General features: G+C 47.1%; 2 protein-coding genes across 5 annotated transcripts in view; one reads left to right on the top strand and one right to left on the bottom strand.

Moving 5' to 3' along the window:
- The window catches only part of LOC129344633 (coiled-coil domain-containing protein 50-like), a 49,915-nt gene extending 36,914 nt beyond the window's left edge, over window positions 1-13,001 (top strand). For 3 of the 4 annotated variants that reach the window (XM_055001432.1, XM_055001431.1, XM_055001430.1), the window contains exons 8-12: window positions 1,424-1,486; window positions 2,672-2,800; window positions 4,424-4,518; window positions 5,970-6,067; window positions 7,715-9,084. In XM_055001432.1, the coding sequence (XP_054857407.1) occupies window positions 1,424-1,486; window positions 2,672-2,800; window positions 4,424-4,518; window positions 5,970-6,067; window positions 7,715-7,869 (540 nt within the window). In that variant the 3' untranslated portion in view covers window positions 7,870-9,084. Of the gene's footprint in view, window positions 1-1,423; window positions 1,487-2,671; window positions 2,801-4,423; window positions 4,519-5,969; window positions 6,068-7,714; window positions 9,085-12,892 lie in introns of those variants that run through there. The other variant, XM_055001433.1, reaches the window with a different exon arrangement.
- On the bottom strand, window positions 13,002-20,188 carry TNFRSF9 (TNF receptor superfamily member 9). Its single transcript, XM_055001434.1, has 7 exons — window positions 20,085-20,188; window positions 19,860-19,910; window positions 18,997-19,098; window positions 17,353-17,419; window positions 17,152-17,273; window positions 15,705-15,824; window positions 13,002-13,930 (listed from the first exon to the last, which is right to left on the bottom strand). Exons 1-7 carry the CDS (start codon window positions 20,170-20,172, stop codon window positions 13,809-13,811), a joined length of 672 nt encoding a protein of 223 aa, XP_054857409.1. The 5' UTR covers window positions 20,173-20,188; the 3' UTR covers window positions 13,002-13,808.
- Between the last annotated feature and the right edge of the window lie 1,726 nt (window positions 20,189-21,914).

Raw genomic sequence — 21,914 nt, forward strand, 5'->3', positions numbered from 1 at the left:
CCAAAAATCCAAAATATAAATACAAGTTGATGGGGTCTGAACTGGCGGAGACTGACCAAGAGAGAGATCTTGGAGTCATGATAGATAACTCACTAAAAACGTCAGCACAGTGTGCGACTGCCATAAAAAAAGCTAATGCTATGCTAGGGGTTATTAGGAAAGGGATTGAAAACAAATCAGCTGGTATCATAATGCCTCTGTATAAATCGATGGTGAGGCCTCATTTGGAGTACTGTGTACAGTTCTGGTCGCCACACCTTAAAAAAGATATCATAGCACTGGAAAAAGTACAGAGAAGGGCAACTAAAATGATTAAAGGGTTGGAACACTTTCCCTATGAGGAAAGATTGAGGCGCTTGGGGCTCTTTAGCCTGGAGAAAAGACGACTGAGGGGAGACATGATAGAGGTTTACAAGATAATGCACGGGTTAGAGAAGGTAGAGAAAGATGTGTTTTTCTCCCTTTCTCACAATACAAGAACTCGTGGGCACTCTATGAAATTATTGAGCAGTCGGGTTAGAACAGATAGAAGAAAATACTACTTTACACAAAGGGTGATAAACACATGGAATTCGTTGCCACAGGAGGTGGTGGCAGCTACAAGCATTGCCAGCTTCAAGAGGGGACTGGACAAATATATGGAGCAGAGGTCCATCAGTGGCTATTAGCCACAGGAGATAGATGGTATTCTCTTTGTGGGGAGGTGGTGCTCTGTTGTCTTGGTGCTGGAAGGAAGGCAGTGGGAGGGCTTCTGGTGTCCTGGCCTCACTGACAGTCCTTTAGATGGCACTGGATTTCTAGCCACTGTGTGTGACAGAATGTTGGACTGGATGGGCCACTGGCCTGATCCAACATGGCTTTGCTTATGTTCTTATGTTCTTATGCATTTTCCCAAAACTTCAACATAGGCAACTTTTAAAGGTACTGAACCAGTTCTAAGATGGTGTTTGTTGATTGAATTGTAATTTATTTGTTGTAGAGATAAAAGACCGCTTTCAAGATTCTCTTGTTTCATTCTAAGAAAGTAACATAGCGGTGTGCATCTGCTTTGCATGCAGAAGACCTCAGTTTTGGTCCTTTACAGAATCTCCAGTTAAAGAATCTTTTGTGTCTCTGCCTTTGACCTTGGGGAGCTGCTGCCACTCTGAGAAGAGACAGTACTGGGCCGGATGGGCTCAGTAAATGAGAACTTTGATTGATTCATTGCTGGTTCAACTGATAAAAGCATTCAGCCCGGCAGGATTCAGCCTTGCGTTGGAAAAAGTATCATGAACTGGAGCTTGGCAATAATTGTTTATTTTTACATGCTTGGGTGCTAGAAAAGGTAAGGGTATGTGCTGTATGGAAACAGGGCAGCTCTGTCCCTCTCTTTGAAGTGTTTGTTTTCCCACACGCTTATTAGCTTTTGACCCCTCTTGTGCAGAGAGCCAGGAAGAACCGGGAGCGTAACGATGACTACAGAGCTGCCCAGGTGGCTCAGGATGAGGTAATGCACCAGCTGTGATCTCTTCCCCATGTTCTTGTTTGTTTCTCTTGGCCCCATTTCTGGACTCTTGTGTATATCTGGGGTGTTAAGATGGAAGGGCATGCTGGAGGCAGGGCTGGCATCAGAGCGTAGTGGGAGTATCGTTACCCTTCAGTGAACGCTCCAATATCTTCTTGGAATCGGGCAGAAGAGCCAGCCAAGCCTGGCTCCATATTGCTTATGTCTTAACAATCAAACGCATGACGGGGGGGGGGGGAGGTGCCACTGCCAAGCATGAGGCAATTAATGTGAGTGCGGCTCCTGGGAGGCAGAACATAGGTTTGTTTTCAGAGTTCCTCATTGACATGGTCCTCCAAGCACCACCCCCTGCGCGGGTTGTTGCAAATTGCAGAAATGGTCCTGAGAGAGAGAGGCTTTGCCGCACATGTTATGTTGTCAGCAGCTTTTAGAGGCTGCCTCCCTTTCTGCGGCCCATGATAGCCTGTAGAGTCGCATCAGTGCATTCTGTTCCAACCAAGATATTCTCCCCCCATCACCAGTTAATGGAACTCCTTCCTGGAGGGTGTGGATTCAGTCTGATCCCTGACCTTTGAGGCTGCAGTTCGCTACAAGGGGACTACCTGTCTGCTCCTGTGCTGGACAGGCAGAGCTGCTGTGAGGCAGGCCGACCTAGGAAGATTGCAGCTGTGGTGGCAACCTTGGGCCTCGCCCTTTCTGTATCTGTCACGGGAATGTCACAGATCCAGGGACAGTTGGCCCTTTCAATTAATGGGAAGGTTCTCATGACCGGAAAACAGCCAAATAACTCCTCCCGCTGTTTGGTGAGTGGCAGCCCACTCACCAAACTGGTTTTGGTAAGTCCGAGTTGATTGGTCCCATGGCATTGCCGGTGATCGCTCAGCTTCTTCCTGGGCTATTTAGATGTGTCAGTCTGCCCCTGCACATACCTTGTCCTAAATGGCATTCTCTGTCTGAAAGGGTTGATTAAATAAGGTGCTGCTGGTAGGGGAGGATTCAGTAATGCCATGAGAAGGCCAGAGCTTCCCAGCTTGCATGTACAGTAGACACTGCCCAAATCTCTCTCCTCCCTGGGTGTCCTCAGGCATCGTTGAGTGCATCTCTGTTCATTGTAGTTTTCCAGATGGGATGAATTGAAAATATCCGTCTCTCATGCTCGTACTACAGGAGATCGCTCGATATATGCAAGACCAGGAACTGAAAGCCCAGTGGAGATCCTCCGGCAAGGACGGAGCAGCTGAGAGCATCAAGGAGGTGCACAGCCTCTCTGAACGGAGACGGAGCCGAGGTCTAGAGGTAACACACAGAGAGACCCTCATTTTGCCTGGGCTGGAGAAAAACCCTTGTGCCCATGAGAGGAGTAGCCTCTGTCTGTTGATTGCTGTTTACAGCTGTGCACAGCAGTCAACTTACCTGACTTTTAGTATTTTCTATGCATTTATATCACCTCACATCATTGATGTCCCCATGAGACAGTTCACAGTGGCTCCTGCTTTGGCTACGCAAAGATGAGACTGGCAGAACTTGTCAGTCTCAGCTTTGCATGGCCGCAGGGTGACCCAGTGAGCCTCTCCCTGTGGTGGCCCCCAGAAGCACTTTTTCTGGGGCTTGACTCAGATCTCTAGCTGCAGTGCCCTGGGGAGGGAGATCAAGCTGTTGAAACATGTAAAGAATGGAGTCTGAGTTGGGTCGGCTGGGCCAGCAGTTGCCACAGCCCATGACGCAACTGGAGGCAGCAGCACCCTGTTCCGGCAACCCCAGGGAAATGTGTAGCTGCTTCATTGGAAGCACCGACAGGATCCTGTACACACAAAAGGAATGACTGCCGTGGTAGAGCACATTCTTTTCTGGGAGTGTTGGTGCAGCAGAAGACTGATGAAATTGGGACGTGTAGTTGATCACTTCAGAAACACAAAAGTCACAATCCAGTTCTCCACAAAGCTGCTGAAATTGGATTGAAGGGTAAATCCAGTTTAGGCTGGGAGTTGCTTTCATTGTCTCTTGCTTCCCCCCCCCCCCCCCCCGAGGCATGTATTGGGAGGGCTTTTCGTTCATTACAGCAATCCTCTGAGGTTAGCTGCCGCCACCCTCTGTGAACTTCATGTCTGAGAAGAGATTTGAACTCTCTGGTCCAATCCAAGCGCGTTTACACTACTGAAAGTGTTATGTTTGAAAAGAGGCTATTTGATGGGGAATTTTGCCATAGACAGAATCCAAGCCTCAGAATGGCTGTTTGTGCCAAAAAGCTAGAAGGGGACAGACAGTTTTCTTGATGGCTTCTTGCATCCGTGGGCTGGTTAATGGCTTTGACCAATTAGTCTGCAACTTTTCTTGTAGTCACTATGTGAAAACGTGTGTGTTGCTAGTGTTGATCCCTAAGCTTGTCCAGTCTCCCTCTCCCAGCTAAACAGACACACAAGGAGTGCAGATCTGTTCAGAGTCGAGTCATTTCCTCCTGCCTCTCCCCTTAATCCTTCTGCCATCTTCTGCCTGAAGAGGTCAGGAAAGCTCCCACTCTCCTGGGTTTCTGCAGACTATGCAAAACTGAATTATTCAAGGAGGCTTTTTATTCAAAGAGATGCATTAGTGAAAAAAGGATAGGGACTATATACTTAAGTGCTGTGTCCTGTCTGCTGCTGTAAGTCTGATCCTACTGGGGAGCTTCTGTGTGGTTTTGCATGTCGGTCTTGGAACTGCTTAAGCTCTGTTTCAGCATTTCTTAAACACTGTCCTGGATTTCTGCTGGTTTGAATCTTTGCAAACTTGCATTTATATACTCTGTTACATTGTTTATTGAAATGTCTCTGAAATTGACTGTACTGATTTGCACTTTGTAATCCGCCTTGAGTCTCAGTGAGAAAGGCGCACTATAAATACCATAATTAAAATAAATAAGCATCTTCTTACTGCCTTTGACAGGAGGCCCAGCACAGCTGTGGAGCTTCATCCCCTGCCAGAGTCCAATCCCTGGAAAGATCAGATGCTCCCTCAAGAGGAGGCCACGCGGACACGAAGTCAGTGCTCAGACTAGTAACTGGGTGAAGTATATGCAGGGCTTCTTAAATTCTGCAGCCCTCATGGATTAAAAAGTCAGATCTTGAAGGCCCATTTCCTGTCTCCAGCTATTAGCACCAGATTTGGCCTTGTGCAGAAGGAAGGTAACACGTGTTGTTTGTTGACAAGGGTGCTAGAGAAACCCCTCTTTGTAACTGTCCATTGGGGTATCTCATTGAGATAACAGCAGATATCAAATTCTGTAAGACTTGACGTAAAAACTTCTCACTTCTGTGAGATTTGGCTCTGTCTGTCACTTCTGCCTTTCGAAGGATGATGCTCTACGAAACTCTTGAAGAGCAGATCTTATCCTTTTGCAGCTGTTTGTTAAGTGCCATGAATGTGCTTCGTGGAGTATAAGAAGGCAGGTACCTGCTTCAGAGAGTCTACTGTCGAAAATGTATTTAAAATTTTCTAGCTGGCCTTTTGCTGCAGGAAGGTGACTAAAAATCGGCATGAGGGAGGCTGGAGGGATAAGCAGGGAACTAAACATTTTATTTTTCATGTTTGACTTCCTTTATACCCCACCGTTCTCCCCAATGGAGACCCACAGCAGCTCGTGCCGTTCTCCTCTCCTCCATTTTTTCTTCGCAACAAACCCTGGCAATTAGGTTAGGCTGAGAGTGTGGGACTGGCCCCAGGTCACCCAGCGAGCTTCCACGACAGAGCATGAAATCAAACCTGGCTCACCCAGATCCTCATTTGTCATTCGAGCCGCTACACCACCACGCATCATTAGACACACTGCTTTGGATCTGATGGCTCCCTCCAAAGTGGCTGTTCCAGCTCACAGTATTCCTGATGCCGCCGCCTGTACCTGTTGCTGCGTACAACAGCTTGCTAGGCCTCCCATATATGTGTACCTGTACAGAGATTATGAAGAAGACCGACAAGTTGTATCTAATGAAGGGAGCTTGGCTCTTGAAAGCTTGCGCCCTGGAAAATCTCATTGGTCTTTAAGGTGCTGCTGGGCTCAAATCTTGCTCTTCTGCTGCAGACCAACACAGCTACCCACTGGTTTACAGGCATCCGTGGTATTCTGTACAGCCACACAACTTGCCCTTCTCTTCTTGTAAGCAGGTTTCAGGTGCTAAGTTATAGTTTCTCCTTAAAGTGACAGGAAAAGGCAAGCTACTGGGTGGTTGAATAGACGAGTCCCTACAAAGACCTAGGAGATATCTCAGGTGGGAGAGCAGGTCTAAGCAGGCAGGTGATCTTGTGATCTAAGTGCGGTAAAAGCTCCCAATACTTCACAGATAGCAGATTCCTTTTTCTAAAATCAACATTAAGGTTTTCATTCTAGATGAATTCAAATAATACTCTGCTCAGGCACAGATCCCCTTATATGTGCAGCTGCACAGAAGGCCAAAGAGCGCCAGTTATATTTCAGCATCCTGCCTTTGTCCCTTAGGCCTCAGCTTTGCCGGAATATCGCTGAAGATCTGGATCCAACCTTTAAAGCCAAAAGAACGGAGCCACCTTCTGATGTGAGCACAGTCTGTTCCCAAGGTAACGTAGGAGGTCACACGAAAGGTGGGATCGAGGGACTGAGGCCCATTGAACTGAGCAGGATTGGCCTCCTACTCGGGGGGGTATCCATCCCTCATGTACCTTGTTTTCTTTTCAGGACTTTTCCGTACTACAAGGGGGTTTTCTTGTTTGTTTTCCAAGGCAGTGTAGCTCTCTTGCACAAAGTTCATACATGAGCAGTCACATTAGTGGACACCTGCAAGGACAGCTCATCTGGACAGGCATCTGTGATCTTGGCATTTTAGAGACATTTTTAGATGTGCATCCCAGCCCAGTTAACACACAATTTCTGAATTGTGCTGCTGTGGATGTATACATATATGCACAACATATGATCCTGATCCAGGCAAAGCTATATAAGTTGCATTGAAATCAGCCTGACAAATTAGTCATGGCCTGCTTGCATCCCATAAATGGAACTACAAACTTGCCCTGCCAGTAGAGCAGAGGCTACTAATCCTGCCCCTTAAAAGTTTCATTAGCCTGCCTACTATTAGCCTGTATTCCTCTGTCAGTCATTTACCGCAAAGCAATGGCCTCAAAACAAAACCGCCCCTCTGTTCACTTGCAGGCAGTTCTGATGTACCACAAGCGATCAAGCGAACCTGCTTTGAGGGTGACTCCTTTAATCTAGACCAAGGCCAAAAGTATATTGTTACATACATACTTGTAGAGGGAGAGAAAGGTTGTGCTCGTGCCAACTCATTGTTGGTGCAGTTTGGAGAACAAGAGAGGCATGGTAAATGACTGTTAACCTCCCCTGCCTTCCAGCCTCCATCTCTCATTTAATGCTTTTGAATGACAGCTGTGTAGACAGAATGAGACACGTTTGTATGCAATAGGGTTATCTGCATGGATGGTAGAACAAAGGTCTGTTTTAACTTCAAGGCCTTATTGTGACATGGGATGATATGACAGGAATACACAGTCCATCTTCGTTTTTCTGGGCAGTCCCACATGGGACTGCACATGCGCAGGCCTGCCAACGGAGAATTCTTTCTTCTTAGAGCCTGTTAGGGGCTGTTGCTCTCGTATCACATAGCGACCGCTTCCCGCCCAAATGGTCATGTGACCTAACAGAGAAGCCCACAGTTCTGCTTCCTCCTGATGGTGCAGTGGAATCTTTGAACTCTCCCATTTGCAATTGCAGCCTGAAACGTCATCTTTTGCTTTTCCATTATCCTCCCTGTGCCCAGCACATAAATAGTTCCATCACCCCCAAGTGAATGGTGGCTGTTGCTGATGACCATGCAATGGTGTTAGTACTTACTGTGCATTAAAAGGACACCCACAGCCAGTTCCCTGAATGCTTAGCATCCTGGCATGTCCTGGGGGCAGTGGTCAAAGGGTTTGTATAGTAGCGGGAGGGGTGCTGATGGAACCACTTTGGCCCTGCCTCCTTTTAGCAAAGTCTTTGCATTGTGCTGCCAAGTGGACAGTGGGTTTGAGTTGCATCACAGTTGCTTTTGTGGCTGCCATTGGTAGTTTATGTGAAAAAAACTTTACATTTGAAGAGAGAGGATTAGAAAGGGAGGTAGTTGGATGATTCTGGTAGGTAACAAAGATGCTGCCGATGCAGTTAAGTTTGTTTCTCCCTTCTCCTCCTCCTCCTCCTCCTCCCTTCAGCTGTGGGCTCAGTACGTCCTGTTCCAGTGGATGGCCTCTTTGACTATATGGATGAGATTTCAGAACCCACCTTTGTATCCCCCACCAAACGGCAGCCAGAAAAGGTGAACCGCCAGAAATCCAGGGACAAAAAGGAAGGCTGCAAGCAACAATGAGCCCCTGGTTATCCATCCCCACCCTCTGCCACTGACAGTATATTTCTGCACCAGAATTGCAAGTTTTTCCTTGTTTGTACCTCACCATCAGGGAACAAGTCTGCCATGGTGGACTTAGTTCCTGCTCAGGGCTTCCTTTGTTCTAGCACTGAGGCATTTGATTAGATGCGGCAGATACAAAAGATCGCCAGTGCAGCTACCATTTTGGTTTCAAAAGAACTGAAAATGGAAGCGACACAGCTTAGACAAAAGCAGCATAGCCCTAGCTCATTCATGGGGGAGGTGGGGGGGGAATGCAAAAAACACAAAGCGTAGCAATTCCTTCTCTCCCAGGAGAAGTTTGAACTCTTGCATCCAGAACCATCTAGCCATTAGGGTGCTTTCACTACAGTGCAAAATAATGGCTTTGCAATGCGCTGTTTGTCAGGTGACTACGGGCAAAGCCAAACCACATGTAGAGTAGGATGCTTCTGTAGCCAGTGGCTCTCAGTCCTTCCCTGGAAAACACTGTTGGCTAAAACTTTTTCTTGACAGAGAATACAGACACAGCCTCTTGCAAATGTTCTGTAGCAGGGGATATGGTGGGGGAGCTAAGATGGAAGTAGGGCAACACATGAGGTTTGGAAAGGACAAAAGGGTGGGGAGTTTGGGCTTTTCAACATTTCTCCTTCAAATATGAAACGCGAACAAGATATAAAAACAGAGTATTCTATTAAGTGCTTTGTGTTTCTGCAGTTACATTACTTTTATGCAAACATATGATCCACAGGCAGTGAGTAAATGAACGGCCAAATACGCACAACGCTTTCGAGGTAGATTAGAAGCTGATCTTCCACATGCCACCCTAGTAGCAAGCAGACGAGCCTCTTTTTCCTCCCCTCCAAGTATCAGTTCAGATGCTCCTGGATCATGGACTTCAAGATGTGCAATTTGGAATTGGTGCTAAATGTGTTAATTTGCACTTTTTTCTTTTTTTAAAAAAAGAATAATATGCATGTGTATATTTACATATATATCTATATATATGAATCCTCTGCACCAAGAGCAGGGCCTGGTAGCAGCAGGTGCTGCTTAGCAGTTCCATTGCAAAGAGTCTGGCTGAAGAAAAAGCTAGTTCCACTCGGCTTCCTTAGAAATCGGTGCATGTGTTACGTGTGTATATAATATATACAAAAGAAATGTGGTATCTCTTTCATTAAAGAAGTCCTTACTTGAGCGTTTTGTGTAAACTGAACCTCTGTGAAGGGCATTGATGCACCTGGCCAGTGTTGGTCCTCAGGAGTCCAAGGGGGGCACGGTGGAATTCTTTTTTCTTATTAAGAGTTTTATATCATTAAAAAAAAGCCTAAAAATGCTGCAATTGCACACACACTAACAAAACAAACAAACAAAATCAACAAACAAGAATTACAAAACATACATAATACAAATAAAAATAACAATAAAAAAGCAAACTATCTAAATTAAAAAGTTTCCACGTTTCTCCAAAACAAATATTCTTATCATGTCAAATGTACTCATTCTCTCGATGATTAAAAGCTGTTTTTTCTTAATGTCAAAATCCCTTAGCCCATAAATCTACAAATCCACAAATCATTATCTATTTCATGTAAATAATCTATGAAGGGTTTCCATTAATCAACAAACGTAGTTACTGACTCCTCTAATCAGTGAAGTAAGCTTTGCCAGCTCCAGTGGAATTCTTGTGGGCACAAGCTCCTGGTTTACTAGTATTTATAACTAGCAACAAAGCCCATTGTAGCAAAAAATTCAACTGGCTCTAGAAAAGGGCAGGGGGGCGGGCTGGGCATTGCCCCCTCCCCAGCAACCCCATCTGGGTTGGGGGAAGGCGGGCAGGGCAACGGAGCTGGGCATTGCCCCCTCCCCAGCGCCTCAGTCTGGGTTGGGGGAAGGGAGGGCAAGGCAGCCCAGCTGGCCATTGTCCTCTCCCCAGAGCCCCTATCTGGGGTGGAGTGAGGAGGGCAGGGCAGCAGGACTGGACATTGTCTGCTTCCCAGCACCCTGAGCTGGGGTGGGGGGGGGCACGGTGGCCTGGGTCGCTATTGCCCTCTCCCCAGAGCCCCTATCTGGAGGTGGGGAGGGGGGCAAAGTGGCCCGGCTGGGCACTGCACCCTCCACAGAACCCCTATCTGGGGCAGGGGGAGAAAGGCAGGGTGGCCAGGATGGGCATTGCCTAGCCCCCTGATTTGGGGTGGGGAAAGGAGGGCAGGGTTGCCCAACAGCATTGTCCCCTTCCCAGTGCCGCAATGTGAGGGATGGTGCCAGGCGCCCTGACAGGCTCCTGCACCTGGCAGTGACCGCCACAGGCAGGGAGTGTGCAAGGGAGGCGGCTCCAGCTCCTCCACTGTGCAGCCACCCGGATCATGGCTTTGAGGGCGGGGGGAAGGCAAGCAAGGATTGCCCGCCGCTGTGCGCCCCCCCCCCCCCCCGCCTTGGCGAGGAGAGCAGGCAAGCAAGGATTCCCTGCTGCTACATCCCTCACCCCCTCTGGGATCATGGCCCCAATGGGGCCGGATCTGGCCTCGCGGATGGGGAGCGCAGGGGTGGCACCAGCTTCCTGATGGGCTCCTGCACATCCAGCCACATTGACCGACGGAGCAACTCCCCTCTTATCCCGCTAGGGGTGCACTAATGCGCCTGTGCTGTGGAATCCCAGTGAGTCCTCGGGAATACGCTTACAGAATTATGTAGTAGGATAGATTGCAGTGATTTGTGTTTTTCCCTACATTAAAAATCAGTTATCTGTTGACTTGTTTCAGGAATTCCTGTAGACCACTTGGCTAGAACTTCTTTGGCATAAGGAATTGGCCCCAGCGGGCTAACCCAAAAGTTAAAAGCATCAGAAGGCTGGGTATAAATACCTTGCAAACAAGGAAGACACCAGTTTCTGAATAACCTTTGCACTGATGGAAGCACCCAACTGTGGATCGCAACAGTAGTGGTGGGGAATTCACACAAGGGAGAAGAGATGTAGGAGGAAGAGAGCCCACGGTTGTTACCAGGGCAGTTGTTCCTGGAAGAGAAATCTTCTTGGTGAGACATTTTGTGATCCTTCTCCATGGCTTCTTAAATGGTTTGATCAGCAGTGGCTCCGCGTTCCCTTTTTTCTCTGCCAAGTTCAGAGAGGGACAGGCTAAGGTTACCAACAGCCTGGAGAACAATGGCCTGTCCCCTTTAATAGAGGATTAATGGGATGCTATTTACCAGGTGATGCTATTTATGAATGTGCCCCACCACTGTGGTCATTTTCTGAGACCCTGCTTCAGATGCCCCCAACTTCTGTAATTAGGCGGGTGGCAACCTGAGAGGGCCTTCTTGGTTGTGGCACCAAAACTATGGCGCTGTTTCCCCAGGCGCTTCACCTGTCCCCTCCTGTCAGTGTCTTCCACTACCTGGTGAAAACTTCGTTATGTCTAGCATGTCCTCACTGATCCCTCTCTCCTGCACTGTGTGTTAATTGCTGTTTTTCTGTGTTTCTATATGTGTATTTTCGTTATGGTTTAAATTGTTTTTCTGATGAGCTTTTATATGGCTTGTTTTAACTGTTAGCCACCTCGGTGGCCCCGATGAGTGCATAAATCTGGTGTATAAATTTTTCATGCTATGAAAAGCTTCACTAGCCCATTTCCACATAGCAAGCCTCTGTTAAAGGGAAAGGACATTTCACTCCAGGTCTGTTGGCAACTTTAGGAGGGACTGTGGCAGTGCATTTGGATGCAGATGGTTCTGGACATCTGGCCACTAAAGATCTTGGGTAGCTGATGCTGAGAAAGATTTCTCTCTGACCATGACGAGCTGTTGACAGGCAGAATCAAAACCACAGAGCTTGACGAGCCAGTGGTCTGACTCGGACTAAAGCAACACTGTAAAATCCTGTGTAGATAAAGTTAAGTGAATGAAAGCAAACCCGAAGGAAGGACTTTTATTCCAAGTGTGTGTGTGCATCTCTGAGCCCTTTGAAAGCCTCTCACAAGTTTCAAGCATGGAAAGTTTTCCAAATGCAACACGATTTGTGGTCAAACCCACCGGCGAGCTGTTTGCTGGAATCTCCTGCGATTCCAAGCTTCAGTGAACAAATGAGCATTTCTTCCAAGGGCTTCATGGATTCTGCGGATCTAGAACATTTGCTATTTCCCCATCTTGATTCCTTGGAGCCATTTGAAAACTAAACGGAAAACCTGGTTTGATAGGAGGGCAAACTGCCACATCCTTCCTACACTGATATAAAACCCCTCTTTGGAGCCTCAAAAAACACCTGTGGCTGAAGGGGAGGGGACTTCTGTTGCTGCCCTGCCCCCAGAAATGTAATATAAGCACCCAATTGAAAACGTCTACATATTTTCTAATGCTGTATCATGTTCAGTGATCTTTGAATCTTTTTTTAATGGGGAAATGTCCCCCCCCCTTTCTTTTGTCCATATGTTTAGGTGCGCCCTACCAGTGCAAGCATTTGTGGAAATCTGGTAAAAACCTGCCCTGCCCAGAAAAACACATAATATCAAAGATGCATATTCTGTAATAGTGAGAATTCACTGATGCTAAATTTGGTAAAAATTTATTTACAATTTTTTTACTTAGCTTCCAGAAAATGCAAGATCATTATCCTGCTTTATAAGTCGCTAAAGCTGAACCCTCCCCATGGGATATTTTTGGTGAAAATTTAAGAGCAACAGTAAAGGATGAAACATTATAGGATTTTGCTCATTACTTGTAAAAAATAACTGAGTTGGATTTATCTAGCTTCTGGGGTATGTTTCTAAAATTTATTGTATGTCAGCTCCTTCCTGTATGTGAGTACAGTTGGGCCATCTTTGCATGAAGTTGTGGGTCTTACAGTACAAATCCAGCAGGCATTGCTTAGGGCAAGCATTTTAACCTCTATGTATATAAGGCCACTGCATTTTTAGGTGCGACTTGGAAAGTTCAAGATTCAGTCTTTCCATCTCTTGGTGTGTAAATAGAGAAAGCCAATCTCAGATAGCATATTCTCACTTCCCTGCAGATGAAAGGCAAATGTCATTGGGCCGGAAGTATGTAGCCACACTGTGGTCAGGTGGCACAAAGATACAGCCTCAAGCTTATGACGGATGTTTCCATTGAACCTGACATCAAAAGCAGACGTAAGAGATGAGTCATTTTGTCAGCGTTTTGTACGTACATAAACGGGAGCAAAAGCAGCTTAGGAGTATTGTAAGAAAAGAACAGGTTATGTGGGGTGGGGCATTGCTACAGGGGACAGGTGTCCACTAATTTTACTGCAGAGGAGTCTGTGGGTGGAGATGACCCAATGGTAGATGGCCTAACCAACATTCCTCAACAGCCATAAAAATGGAGCTCCAACCACCTGAGAAGTTCTCCTTCACAAGCCCAATCGAAATAAATGGGCAAAGCACATAATCAGATGGTTGTGGTTTCTGCTGCTGTTATCCTGAGCAGTGCCCCAGATCTGCTGTCTGAGGTACACTTGCTAAATGCACCGTGGCAGGAGCAGAGTTGGCTGCTTGCAGGTGCTCTCCTAGCTGACAAAATCCAGCCTCCTGTTTCACCTGTTCTGAAAGGCAGCTGTGGGAAGTCTTGCTCTTGAGACCCTCAGCCTGCGTCCCCTCCCCTCCCTCTTGCCCCAAAGCAACCTCTGTGCCAGACTCCTAGGAAGAGCACCAGTCCAAGGAGATGTTTTTGAAGGCTGACGCTATCAAAGCATCCAATTTTCTAGATAACCACAATCATCATCTGTGCTAGGGGAGGGGGGCTTACATTTTTTGGAACTGTTCATCCCAGACCATGGCAGAGAGGCAGCAGGAGAGGGAGCTGCCAAGATCCTTTGGCATTTGTTGTTGCGCTTACATTCTTTGATGCATTTGCATTCTTCATCTCTATTTTTCTCGGTGTGGGGGGAAGATTTGGGCTCTTGTGATTGGTTAAGCAATTTTTTCCAGCAACTCCCACTTCAGGTCTGCAGCATTGCAGCCTCCCCCTTCTTCTTCTTCTGGATAACGGCAGCTGCAATCCTCTACCTCCTGTGCTGGTTGTTTGAGAGGCTCTACAGGGGTAGGGGGGAAGAAAGGAGGCACGGTTGGTTCCTTTGCACCCAGCGTAACGATGATTCTGGCGCAGTCTTTTATATCCACCTCCTCCCTGAGCTTAGCCAACAGCAGCCAGGCTCTCCTGCGCTCAGGCTGCGGGAAAGTCTTAATTCCACTTAGAGGGCTCATCAACAGCTGCTGCTCTATTAAGTGTCAGTAGATTCAGGATGGGAAAGATGGAAGTAATCCTTCATGTAAAATGAAGAAGTGAGCTGTGACTCACGAAAGCTCATACCCTACCACAAATTTTGTTAGGTTTGTTAGGTGCTACTGGACTCTTGCTCTTTTCTACTGCTACAGACAGACTATAACACAGTTACCCATCTTGATCTATCTTCCTGTGAAATGTAACTTTTGTGATTCATTAGTACAAGGGGCAGAGAGCACGGCTTCCTGTAAAAGAAAATCTGACATGTTCCCAAAGTGCCCACTGCATTATTAGAAACAGCTACCAGGGGCCAGCCCAAGTATATGCTGCTGCTGGGACTGTCCCATAGGTGGGCTGCTTCCTTCCTCACGCCCTTCCACTGTTTGAGACAATGCCGAGCTAAATTGGTCTTTGACCCAATGCTGCAAAAATTGCTTCTTTGCTTAAAAATCCCTTTCCACAATGCTGGATACTAAAAAGTTCCCTCCCCCTTTTGCTTCTGGCACATGGCTTGAGTGTGTCTCAGGAAGAATACAGATGCAGGGCAGCCCTCGTTAGCATCTATTGATATGCCCTCGGTACCTTAACCTGTGGTCTACAAAGGAAATTTTCCCTATCGCTTTGTATGCAGAAGGTCTCAGGTTCAAGCCCTGGCACCTCCAGTTAAAAGCTCTGGGGTAACTGGTGTTGGGAAACTCAGGAGAGAGCCCATTGCTGATACTGAGGTAGAGGAACCACTGGTTTGATTTGTTATAAGGCGTCTTCATTTGCTCATGATGAAGCACAGAGGGACAGGCAATCTATTACAGCTGCACAGCCAAGTCTGCTGAAAGTGTTCTAGGTCTGCTCCCCACTATCCTCAAATGGGGACCCGAGAAGAATAAATGGGGAGGCTCATCAGCTGCTGGCATGGAACTACACACTCTGTGTGTGTGTGTGTGTGTGAGAGAGAGAGACAGAGACAGAGAGAGAGATGTGCTGTTAAGTCACTTCTAACTTATGGTGACCCTGTGAGTTAATGACCTCCAAAGCTTCCTCTCGTTGACAGCTTTGCTCAGATGGGTAGCTGTGTTTGTCTGTAGCAGTAGAAAAGCGCAAGAGTCCAGTAGCACCTATAAGACTAACATTTGTGGTAGGGTATGCGCTTTCGTGAGCCACAGCTCGCTTCTGGCTCATGAAAGTGCATACCCTACCACAAATTTTGTTAGTCTTATAGGTGCTAGTGGACTCTTGCTCTTTTCTACTGCTACACCACCCATTTTGATCTACAAAAGTCAAGATTCTCAACTAAGACATGAAAAGCTGAAGTTCCCAACCTCTATGAATTGTGCAAATTAAGCAACTCATGTTTTGCATAATCTGCACATTTTACTATTTTGCATAAGCCTGATTTTGCTATTCATACTTCACAATTACTGAAAACCTCATTCAGTTACTTCTCTAATTTCTGAGATTTCAACAAAAACTGACCACATTTTCAATAATTTCATCTCACGCATAAGGACTAGACGCTTTTAACACCAAAAAAAAAACCCAGCAAGGAATTGGATGTCAATCGGAAACAGGAAAATGTTTGGCCTTACGTTTCATGAAAATAGCGGAGAGCTTCTTTCGAGCCCACAGGCTGAAGAAGATGCAGAAAAGCAACAGGAATCCTAGGCACAGAACTGAGGTTGTAATCAGAGCGATGCTGGCGGTGAGCACTAGGAACAGGCAGAACACAGTCCTCAGAACAAAATTAAATGACAGCTTGTGTACTGAGCTTCCAGAAGTCCCACAGTTATGTGATCCAGAAGAGTTAGCCGTGTTAGTCTGTAGTTGCAAAATAGTAAAGAGTTCAGTAGCACCTTTAAGACTAACCAACTTATTTGTAGCATAAGCTTTCGAGAACTACAGCTCTCTCTGTCATGCATCTGACGAAGAGAGCTGTGGTTCTCGAAAGCTTGTGCTATAAATAAGTTGGTTAGTCTTAAAGGTGCTACTGGACTCTTTACAGATACACAAATTTCTTTATTTTATTTTGCAAAAGGTATTGCCCCCTTTCCAGACCTGCTCTAGGTGGCTTACAGCAAGAAAACAAAAAGCAGTCGATAAAACAAATCATACTAATAAAAACATATCCATAAAGACATGCCAATAAAAGCAAGGTGGAGCATAAAACTCCATAAAATGCAGCTGTCTAAAATGATATTTGATAAAAGCATCTTGGGAACAGTCCGTAAAACAGCTTTTAAAAAGATGAAAGACCTTACTTAGAAGCCTAGTTAAAAAGTAATATTTTGGCCTGGTAGGCTCCAGGTGAACGTCAAAAGCCTTGTCTCTGGTCGCCATTCACCTGGGGCACAAAGAGCAAGGCTTGAGAAGAGGATCTCAGCTGGCAAGCAGGACAACCAAAGTAGGGGAACTAAGGCTACAGCAGACCTACACAGCCCTCCTCTGCAATCTGCCTTCACTGGATCGCATTTTAATCTCACCCTTCCTTCTAAAGAGAAATGAACAGATCTACAGATTTTTTTAAAAAACGAAAGCTGGGAACTAGTATCTGGTGGCAACAGATCATTACGTCAATTACAGGTTTTTAAAAAGCTTTCTATGTCAGGAGATGAGGGATGGTGGCCTCGGCAGGGGAGGTGAGACAAGCAAAACGGTGTTTGGGTGGGCAGGACCTGATAATACGCAGCTTCCTGTCCACATGGTGCTTGAAGGGGCTTGGACTGAGATCTTCTTAAAAGGGTTTGGAAAGATCACAGCAAAGCGGGGGAGACAGTGAAGCAGGACCAACAGAGGACAGCAGCAGAGCCCATGAAATCGGCGCCGGTATCAGGAAGCCAAAACAGAACAAGGCTTACGGTTTTCACACCATGACTGACCTGACTGCGGCCCCACTTAATTTGCCCCAGCAGGGCATCAGGGCTAAACCAGAGTTATTCTATTGAAAGAGTAGAAATATCTAGGCAGAGCAAAGATGGATGCTCTGAGCATTTTTAAAACTAGTAACCTCTTGCTGGAAGTTGAGAAGTAAAACCTCACCTATTCCTTCAGTGGTGTCTGAGCCTTGGGCAGTAGGTGACGGTTCTGGGTCTTTGAACTCGGGCATGCAAACCACATCTTTCTTCTCCGTCCCAGGAGTCATAATCTTACCGGAGGGACATCTGCATTCAGTCACAAGAGCGGTATTAAAACAGACAATCTAGCAGCCATTCTACTAAGTGTTTTTGAAAAAGGACTCACTGTGTCCATTGTCGGCATTCGCCATTGACTTGATCATTAAATGTCCCTTGGGGGCAACTTTGGCAACCTGCGAGAAACACAAAGGCACCTGTCACATAAAGAAAGGGGAAGTAGGATGCAACTCAGCAGAATACCTGGAAGAGTCATCTGCTGCAGGAGTCCCATTCACACAGGCAAGCTCACTCCCTGGGTTGCAAACGGACCAGCTCTGAAGGACCAGAGAAGAAAACTTTGGTTCTTTTTAGAGTTCATGAGATTAAGTGGAGGAGCAAACAGGCTAAGGGAAGTGTGAACTCCTGGCAGATGAAAGGCTGCTGTCGGTGAGCGTGAAGGCATTGTAGGCCAGCAGCAATTTTTTTTAACCTCCTGGACCCAATGCTCAAGAGCTATGGTTCCAAATGGCCACCGCTCAAGCCTACGGCTGGAGATCAAGTGAGGTCTCTCCATAACCAGGAGGCCATTTGAGCATCTCACTTGCTCTTGATGGGTTTTTTTTCCTCTCCGCTGTTGTTTTGAGATCAAAAAGGTGTGGCAGATTGTGTCTCTTTCTATGAACTGATATTACTATGAGTACTTTGGAGGTTAGTGAGGTCTGAAATTTGCCCGAGATTCATTGCAGAATTTCACGGCAGTCTCTGACTAATGCAGCACTAATATATAGATTTTGGGGGAGGAGCTCAAAGTACAAATGGAAAGTGAGGGGCAGGGTGGACCATGGAGAGGGGGCCTCTGAAGGGCGTTTCATTCTTTGTTTTCCCTAGGTTTGCTTTGCATCTTTTCTGGTTCTCCCAAGGCCCCCAGGATGAAACCAATGCCTGTGCAAAACAGGAGAAGATTTGAATGTGAAAACTGAAAGCTGGTCTACTGCAAAGTTTGCCCTGTCGAAGTGACACACACGTGACCGAGATCAGTGCCTGGAGAGCACCAGGAGCATGTGCAATCTGCCTTATACCAAGTCAAATCTTTGGTCCATTGATGCCAGTATTGTCTACTCCGGCGGGCAGCATTTCTCCAAGGCCTCAGGAGGAGGTCTTTCCCATCACCTGCTACCTGGCCCTTTTCATTGGAGATGCTGGTGTTTGAACTTAGGACCTTCTGTGTTCAAAGCAGCCTATGTGATATCACTCAGCCACAGTCCCTCCCCAAGACCTACAGGAATCATTTGGAGCTTTCTAAAGCAAGGGCAAGATGGAATGATAGCAGCCCAGAGTTGTTTTGGTGACTGTAAATTGGATGTGAAGTCCCAACTTTCTGCTCCTCTTGTCCCCGTGCCTCTTTGCTTAGCTTGCTTCCTTCCCAAAATGAAACACGGCACTTATTTCAATATGAGCTTTTATGGGTCATGGCCTGCTTTGTCAGATAGACATGTGACTGAAAATCATACTGGGGAATTTTTATAAGATAGGTTGGGTAAGGGGAAGAGCCAGTGCCTGATGTGACTTGTATATGAGCCTGTCCAAAGTAAGCATTAATTTAAAGGGGAAAGGGAGAAGTTGATATAAAAGGATAGAGAAAGCCAATAGCAACCAGAGACCCCCTTGTCCTGCACTCACCCTCTGTACCACTGGTGTAGCTTGGCCAGCACCATAAGCCTTAGTGCACTACAGTATGGACAATAACAAACATAATGAAAAGAGTCTTCACCTTCCTCCGTCCGCTTCTCTCCAATCCCACATTCTCCACACCGAATGCATTTGCAAACTGCATTTTCAGTTTCAGAACACTTCTTTTCATACTCCTGTTCTCCTGAAGGGATAAATTATTTATTTTTTTAAATGCTCCGTGTTACACCCAAGAAGGCAGGAAAGGTGAGCTCCTCTTGCAGCCAGAAGCTAGTGGCCGACAGAGGGGTCTTGGAGGCCAGTTCGTAAAAGCTCCGTTGGGCCATTTACGGATCCTGAAATAGCTGCATACATTCTGAAGGCACCCATGTGGGGTGTGAAATTTGCCCCCAAGTTTAGTGCAGAATTCCACAGTCCAGGTTGGGGAAGGGATGTCGAAACGAACTTGTTGCTTCTAAAGACAAGGCTGCGCTTCTTGACATCCCTAGCTAAGAGGAAGCTTGTTTCAATAAAGCAGGACTTGGAGTACAAGTGCGTAGGATTGCACTATTCGGGTCCAATTCCCGTTAAACAAGAGCCTGAGGCCATGCATTGTACCGGATGTCCATCAATCTTTAGCCGAGGCCGCATAGAAATAAAAAATAATACCCCATCCACTGAGTCAACTGGGAGAACAATCCTCCCCCCCCCCCCCCGCCTCTCCAGATTCTAATCCTAAGAGTTATACACACTCGGAGTGCAAGAAATAGGTCTTGAGGGGCCCATTCCAGCCTCAGTACTTAGGGACCAAACACCATTTTCTTTGGGCTGGAATTAATGCTTCCTCCCCTACCAAAATACAATTGTATCAAGTGGGGATGTCTTGTTTCCGAGATGATCTTCGACTTGCTCCTTGGACCTTTGGCAAAGAGGGCTTCTACCTGGCCGCCCTGGGGCTCCACTTACCTTCGCAGGTCCGGCAAGGAAAACACTTCCCGTTCGGCCCGAGGTAGGCGTCTGCAGAAATCAAACAGGCCACAGTTGGAGGGCCGCTCGCCACCAGCCACGCCGCCTCCCCGCGCCTCCCCTGCGTGCAGCGCTCCGGGGCTCGGCTTGGCTGGCGCCTTCCCACCTGCTCCGTACGCCAAGCATCCCTCGGCCCGGCGCGCCTCTCTGCCCTCCGGCACTCACCGTTCGGGCAGGAAGCCCCCAAGCCCCGCCGGCTCCAAAGCAGCAGCAGCAGCAGCCAGAGAAGAGGCAGCCCCGCGCTGCCCCCCATCGTCTCCACGTGCCGCTCCGTGCGCTCTGCAGGCTGCAGCCCTGTGGGGGCGCCTGCAAAGCAGCCGCCGGGGCGGGCCCCCCCGCATGGCGCCTCCCCTCCGGGGCAGGGCTCGGCCCAGATGTACTCGGGGACCCCTCGTCCCTCCCAACCCACCCTGCCGCTGTTCGGAATTTCCCTCACTCTCAGACCAGCGAGCCTCATCCTGCCACCTGCGCGTGGTGATGGTTGAACCAGCCTATGAGACTTTCAAGGTTACTTTGCAAGTGAAACGCCCCCGAAGCCAAAAGCACTTTACTGGAACAAGGATTCGGGTTGACAACCTCTCCAGGTGGGGCCTGGAGCTCTCCCGGAATTACAACTGATCTCCTGAGTTAGAGAACAGTGGCACCTAGAGACCAACAAGACTTTCGGGATATAAGCTTTCTTTTTATTTATTTTAATTTTCTAAACAAAGGGGATACAGGAAAAAATAGGGAAAAACAGGATACCCATTACACTAAGGGAAGATGGAGATACCCATTACACAGATTATCTAGTGCACAATCACTATACATCATTTGGATATCATGAATAAGCATTCGAGAGTCAAAGCTCCCTTCTTCAGATACAGACTTGGAAAGATTACACGCTAAAAATCTTGCTGGTCTTTAAGGTGCCACTGGACTCAAATCCTGAAGGGAGTTTTGACTCAAAAATTCATGCACTTGAAAAATCTTGTTGGTCTCTAGGTGCTACTGGACTATAATCCTGCAGTTCTACCGCAGACCAACACAACTATGTACCAGAAACTAACTTATCTCTAGACTACAGAGACACAGACTACAGAAATCTGGAGAAAATGTCAGCTTTGGAGAGTGAGGTCTCTGGCACTGCCTTCCTGCTGAGCTCCCTCCCCAGGCTCCACCCCAGATCTCAAGGAATTTCCCAAACTGGGGTTGGCAGCCCTGATAAGGATGGTTAACTGCTCCCAGTTTGCAGGTCCTGGTTCCTTATTCTTCAGTCCTACCCTAAATATCAAGGATATTTTGATGGCTTCTTTACCCCAAAATAAGCCTGGGAAAGGCTGAAATCAAGAGAAGATACCCTGGAAGGTGGCATAGAGAGTTGACCAGCCTAAAGCCTGGCTTTTGCATCCTGAAAGGGTGGCCTGACTACAGAAATCCCATTGAATTGCATTGCTGAGCACCAGCTGAAGGACCCAAGACTGCTACATCCCAAATAAGCTTTGGAACAAACCCCAATTTATATATCCCTGGATTCTGGTCTTGTAGAGGTGCCCTGTCTATTGCGGGCTTCTTGCAGGGTATTGTTAAATAGCTGAAATCTGAGGCTGCTGCTATGCCCCAAAATCAGTTTTTGGACCACCCTTATTCATACAATCCCCAAACCAGAAGGTGGTTCTCCAAAGATGCTATAAAGCGATTTCCTACCCCACACTTGCTTTTTTGTAGAAAGCTCTCCAAGGTGAGTGCCTGCATCGCATAATAACAATGGTCTAACTATGCTGCACCGCAGGAAAAGCTTTGGAACATCCCTCCTCCTTTCTCCTTGATATCTGGAGTGCCCCTTCCACCAAGGAGAGAGCAATTCTGGGTTCTACAGGGCCTAAATGGTGTTATCTATGTGATCAAAGCACAACTATCCAAGGTCCCTCTAGGGAACAAGACGGTGGGGAGGGGGAAAGAGCAGCTCCATCCTCCAAGATTATCCCTGGGATTGGCATTGAGAAGGTAGAACTG

The sequence above is a fragment of the Eublepharis macularius genome, chromosome 17 (genome assembly GCF_028583425.1).
Source record: "Eublepharis macularius isolate TG4126 chromosome 17, MPM_Emac_v1.0, whole genome shotgun sequence".
NCBI classification, from domain to species: Eukaryota; Metazoa; Chordata; class Lepidosauria; order Squamata; family Eublepharidae; genus Eublepharis; species Eublepharis macularius.

What these genes read in the sequence shown, in the direction of transcription:
- TNFRSF9 (XM_055001434.1), bottom strand. Translation starts at nt 20,172, where the DNA reads ATGGGGGGCAGCGCGGGGCTGCCTCTTCTCTGGCTGCTGCTGCTGCTG. An exon ending in AGAGAAGCGGACGGAGGAAG is followed by an intron (nt 17,420 to 18,996) that starts GTGAAGACTCTT and finishes TGTTTCTCGCAG; the next exon opens with GTTGCCAAAGTTGCCCCCAA. An exon ending in CTCCGCTATTTTCATGAAAC is followed by an intron (nt 13,931 to 15,704) that starts GTAAGGCCAAAC and finishes CTACCCCTGTAG; the next exon opens with AGCCTCTCAAACAACCAGCA.